This window comes from Ranitomeya imitator, chromosome 8 (genome assembly GCF_032444005.1).
Source record: "Ranitomeya imitator isolate aRanImi1 chromosome 8, aRanImi1.pri, whole genome shotgun sequence".
NCBI lineage: Eukaryota > Metazoa > Chordata > Amphibia > Anura > Dendrobatidae > Ranitomeya > Ranitomeya imitator.
Genome location: NC_091289.1, coordinates 63,112,991 through 63,118,990, shown reverse-complemented (window position 1 = coordinate 63,118,990; position 6,000 = coordinate 63,112,991). Strand labels below are relative to the sequence as shown.

The window sequence follows — 6,000 nt, the reverse complement described above, 5'->3', positions numbered from 1 at the left end:
ATATCCATTCAGTTGATAATTTTAAGAATGTCCGATATGTTTTTAACCAAAGTAATAAATTGTAAATGAGACGGGTGGTCATCTGTCTCTGAGGATTGGATATCTGTCATCAGACTAACAAGTCTTCGACCACCTCGTGCCCACAGCTTTGTAGCCCCCAAAACCTGTCGTACCGGTCCACAGTCGGCGCTAGTAGTGCTGTGTGCCGCCTTATGTGCCCCTATAATATGGAGGCTGGCTGACCGCTATCGGTGATTAGATGAGGCCAGGTTTATGGGCTGTCGTATTACCCAGGCTCATACGCAATGATCCTATAGAGTTCTGTACTAGAGATTGACAGACGTTCTTCATGTAGGGTTATTGGTCAGCGGTGCTGGCAGTGGCGGTATCAGGGCAGCCTGTCCTGGACACAATGTAGGTGTAAGGTCGCCGGCCGCTACCATGCACTGACTTTTACCCTACTTGGCTTTGGTGTTTTTCTGACAAGCTTCAGGAAGTCACCGGCTACGTGATCTGTGTCTTGTTTACCATGACCATGTGACTCTGAGGCTGCGCTGTAAGTGGCCAGCAGGGCCACCACGCCTCCCACCCTCCTATACCAGCCCCTCACACTCCCTCCCAGCTTCCATTCATTGCAGGGGCAGCAGCAGGCCTCTCTGCAGATGGACAGGCAATGGCAGATCCCAGGAGCCAAAAGCAGAGAGACATTCTGTGTCTTTTTGATGTGGATGGGACATTAACCCCTGCACGAGAGGTATGTGTCGAGCATACAGGTGACATTAGTATAGCATGCACCTATAGTGCAGGAGACGTAAAATATTCTATGTAATCCTGTATATTTGCAGTTACGACGTTGTCAGGGCATATTTCTAATGGGTTTTCAGCACAGATAGTGAGGACCTGGAAGTGCATTGTGAATGCTCTTTACTAGGAGGATAGTTCTCCAGATGAGCTGTATGTTTATGTAAATTGTCTTCCGGGATTCTTTAGACAGCCGTCTTGTGGCTAAAGTTTAGCATCCGTGATAAAGCCACAAGCCCTCGCCCTGACCTCATTGGTATCAATGAAGCCGTGGTCTGGTGGTCCCTGGAACTTGTGGCTTTAAAAGAAAACGTGTCACCTTATGATCATTTCGATTAATTCTAATTTTCCTTTCCTCAATGGACCGTTGTATTAGTTTCCTAAGGAAATTATAATCCATACTAAACGACAAACTTCTTGACATCCTCCGGAGGATTTATAATTGCAGGTTAGTGTGGAGTTTGTGTGCTGAGTTCAGTAAAAAGTGAGACAAACTGTAATCTAAGGATTTCGCACGTCTTCTGCGTTTTGATCTCATTTCTAGTTTGTCTTAGAGCGCAGTCGGGTGGCTGTATAAATCGGACTGAGATCGGGACACCGTGCACGGAGTGGCTGGCGGCTCTCCTGACCAGAGTGTGACCGCTTCAGGTATTTCTATGCCGCCAGCCAGAATGTTCAGTGTTTCCCGATCTCTGCCCAAATTATATGTGCCCTTACCACTCAAAATACTGCCATGTGGAGGGGACCTTACTCTGATTAGATCCCATACTTCAGAAACACATGGAGAGGTCCCAGTTTCCTATTAAATTAAAGGGACTTTGCCAGCACAGAATAAATGTTCACAACAAGCACAGGTTTTCGGTGCACCCTTGGCGTGGCAAACCGTTCCGTGCACTTTCCCACCTGCGTATTTTCACTCTATCTCCCCATCTTTAACTGACGAGAGAAGGGAGGATATAGATGGAAAACAGGCAGGTGGGAAGGTGCGTGTAAGGGGGCTCTGTCAGCACAGGATGATTGTTCACGGCGGGGCCAATCGTTTATATGCACCTTCCCACCTGCTTATTTTCCCTGAATCTCCCCCACCATTTCATTGACATTTCTGCAGAGCAATACATGAACTTTTTGAGAGCGATAAAATGGAACGTACTGCACCAAATTGATGAAGTTTTTTTTTTTACCTTGAGAAAGGAGCTGAAATGCGTTGGAACAATAAAGAACCGTTTTGGAATACAAAAGCCGCCTCATTTACCGCACCGCAGCCCGTTCACCGTGATATCGTCCTCCTCTACTCGGCTGATGAGGAAGGCATGCATATTTCCCATATCTCACTAGCAATATTTGTCGTTTTCTTACAAATATTACATTTTTATTTTTAAAATTCACATCGACCCTGAAGCTTTTTCAGTCAAATGCTCCAGCACATAATAGAAATTGGAGTTGTTCACTGCAGCATCCAAACATGTTGCCCCTTCAAAAAGCTTCTGAAAAACGAGAGCTGCAATCTCATTCCTTCTGGCAAATACTGCGCTTTTCTCTGCACCAGTTTTATAGAATCTCCCCCAGTGTGCAGATTGAAAACCAAGATTCTCTCCAGGAAATGCATGTATATGTAAGCACTGCGTCCTATAGAGGAGTATTATAGTGCCATACGCTGTGTGCTATAGAGGAGTATTATAGTGCTATACGCTGTGTCCTATAGAGGAGTATTATAGTGCATGTGCTATAGAGGAGTATTCTTCTACTATACACTGCGTCCTATAGAGGAGTATTATAGTTCTATAATAGTTCTATAATTTCTCCAGGAAAAGCATGTATATGTAAGCGCTGCGTCCTATAGAGGAGTATTATTGTACTATACACTGCATCCTATAGAGGAGTATTATAGTGCTATACGCTGCGTCCTATAGAGGAGTATTATAGTGCTATACGCTGCGTCCTATAGAGGAGTATTAGTGCTATACGCTGCGTCCTATAGAGGAGTATATTAGTGCATGTGCTATAGAGGAGTATTATTGTACTATACACTGCGTCCTATAGAGGAGTATTATAGTTCTATACGCTGCGTCCTATAGAGGAGTATTATAGTGCATGTGCTATAGAGGAGTATTATTGTACTATACACTGCGTCCTATAGAGGAGTATTATAGTGCATGTGCTATAGAGGAGTATTATTGTACTATACACTGCGTCCTATAGAGGAGTATTATAGTGCATGTGCTATAGAGGAGTATTATTGTACTATACACTGCGTCCTATAGAGGAGTATTATAGCGCTATACACTGCGTCCTATAGAGGAGTATTATAGCGCTATACACTGCGTCCTATAGAGGAGTATTATAGTGCGTGTGCTATAGAGGAGTATTATTGTACTATACACTGCGTCCTATAGAGGAGTATTATAGCGCTATACACTGCGTCCTATAGAGGAGTATTATAGCGCTATACACTGCGTCCTATAGAGGAGTATTATAGCGCTATACACTGCGTCCTATAGAGGAGTATTATAGTGCGTGTGCTATAGAGGAGTATTATTGTACTATACACTGCGTCCTATAGAGGAGTATTATAGTTCTATACACTGCGTCCTATAGAGGAGTATTATTGTACTATACACTGCGTCCTATAGAGGAGTATTATAGTTCTATACACTGCGTCCTATAGAGGAGCATTATTGTACTATACACTGCGTCCTATAGAGGAGTATTATAGTTCTATACGCTGCGTCCTATAGAGGAGTATTATAGTGCTATATGCTGTGTGTTATAGAGGAGTATTATAGTGCTATATGCTGCGTCCTATAGAGGAGTATTATAGTGCATGTGCTCTAGAGGAGTATTATTGTACTATACACTGCGTCCAATAGAGGAGTATTATAGTGCGTGTGCTATAGAGGAGTATTATTGTACTATACACTGCGTCCTATAGAGGAGTATTATAGTGCTATACGCTACGTCCTATAGAGGAGTATTATAGTGCTATACACTGCGTCCTATAGAGGAGTATTATAGTGCGTGTGCTATAGAGGAGTATTATTGTACTATACACTGCGTCCTATAGAGGAGTATTATACTGCTATACGCTGCGTCCTATAGAGGAGTATTATAGTGCTATACGCTACGTCCTATAGAGGAGTATTATAGTGCTATACACTGCGTCCTATAGAGGAGTATTATAGTGCGTGTGCTATAGAGGAGTATTATTGTACTATACACTGCGTCCTATAGAGGAGTATTATACTGCTATACGCTGCGTCCTATAGAGGAGTATTATAGTGCGTGTGCTATAGAGGAGTATTATTGTACTATACACTGCTTCCTATAGAGGAGTATTATAGCGCTATACACTGCGTCATATAGAGTATTATAGTGCTATACACTGCGTCCTATAGAGGAGTATTATAGTGCGTGTGCTATAGAGGAGTATTATTGTACTATACACTGCGTCCTATAGAGGAGTATTATACTGCTATACGCTGCGTCCTATAGAGGAGTATTATAGTGCTATACGCTGCATCCTATAGAGGAGTATTATAGTGCTATACACTGCGTCCTATAGAGGAGTATTATAGTGCGTGTGCTATAGAGGAGTATTATTGTACTATACACTGCGTCCTATAGAGGAGTATTATAGCGCTATACACTGCGTCCTATAGAGGAGTGTTGTAGTGCGTGTGCTATAGAGTATTATTATTGTACTATACACTGCGTCCTATAGAGGAGTATTATAGTTCTATACGCTGCGTCCTATAGAGGAGTATTATTGTACTATGCACTGCGTCCTATAGAGGAGTATTATAGCGCTATACACTGTGTCCTATAGAGGAGTATTATAGTGCGTGTGCTATAGAGTATTATTATTGTACTATACACTGCGTCCTATAGAGGAGTATTATAGTTCTATACGCTGCGTCCTATAGAGGAGTATTATAGTGCTATATGCTGTGTGTTATAGAGGAGTATTATAGTGCTATATGCTGCGTCCTATAGAGGAGTATTATAGTGCATGTGCTATAGAGGAGTATTGTTGTACTATACACTGCGTCCTATAGAGGAGTATTATAGTGCATGTGCCATAGAGGAGTATTATTGTACTATACACTGCGTCCTATAGAGGAGTATTATAGTGCATGTGCTATAGAGGAGTATTATTGTACTATACACTGCGTCCTATAGAGGAGTATTATAGTGCCATACGCTGTGTCCTGTAGATGAGTATTATAGTGCTATACGCTGTGTCCTGTAGATGAGTATTATAGTGCTATACGCTGTGTCCTGTAGATGAGTATTATAGTGCTATACGCTGTGTCCTGTAGATGAGTATTATAGTGCTATACGTTGTGTCCTGTAGATGAGTATTATAGTGCTATACGCTGTGTCCTGTAGAGGAGTATTATAGTGCTATACGCTGCGTCCTGTAGAGGAGTATTATAGTGCATGTGCCATAGAGGAGTATTATTGTACTATACACTGCGTCCTATAGAGGAGTATTATAGTGCTATACACTGCGTCCTATAGAGGAGTATTATAGTGCATGTGCTATAGAGGAGTATTATTGTACTATACACTGCGTCCTATAGAGTATTATAGTGCCATACGCTGTGTCCTGTAGATGAGTATTATAGTGCTATACGCTGTGTCCTGTAGATGAGTATTATAGTGCTATACGCTGTGTCCTGTAGAGGAGTATTATAGTGCTATACGCTGTGTCCTGTAGATGAGTATTATAGTGCTATACGTTGTGTCCTGTAGATGAGTATTATAGTGCTATACGCTGTGTCCTGTAGAGGAGTATTATAGTGCTATACGCTGCGTCCTGTAGAGGAGTATTATAGTGCTATACACTGCGTCCTATAGAGGAGTATTATAGTGCGTGTGCTATAGAGGAGTATTATTGTACTTAACACTGCGTCCTATAGAGGAGTATTATAGTTCTATACACTGTGTCCTATAGAGGAGTATTATAGTTCTATACGCTGTGTCCTGTAGAGGAGTATTATAGTGCTTTATGCTGTGTCCTATAGACGAGTATTATAGTTCTCTACACTGCGTCCTATAGAGGAGTATTATAGTTCTATATGCTGTGTCCTGTAGAGGAGTATTATAGTGCTATATGCTGTGTGCTATAGAGGAGTATTATAGTGCTATATACTGTGTGCTATAGAGGAGTATTATTGTACTATACATTGCATCCTATAG

At 41.9% G+C, this 6,000-nt stretch overlaps 1 protein-coding gene across 1 annotated transcript in view; it reads left to right on the top strand.

Moving 5' to 3' along the window:
- The first annotated feature begins 609 nt into the window (after positions 1 to 609).
- Positions 610 to 6,000, top strand: part of PMM1 (phosphomannomutase 1) — an 80,968-nt gene continuing 75,577 nt past the window's right edge. Inside the window, exon 1 of the mRNA XM_069737034.1 lies at positions 610 to 754. Coding sequence (XP_069593135.1) covers positions 674 to 754 — 81 coding nt within the window. The 5' untranslated portion in view covers positions 610 to 673. The remainder of the gene's footprint in view (positions 755 to 6,000) is intronic.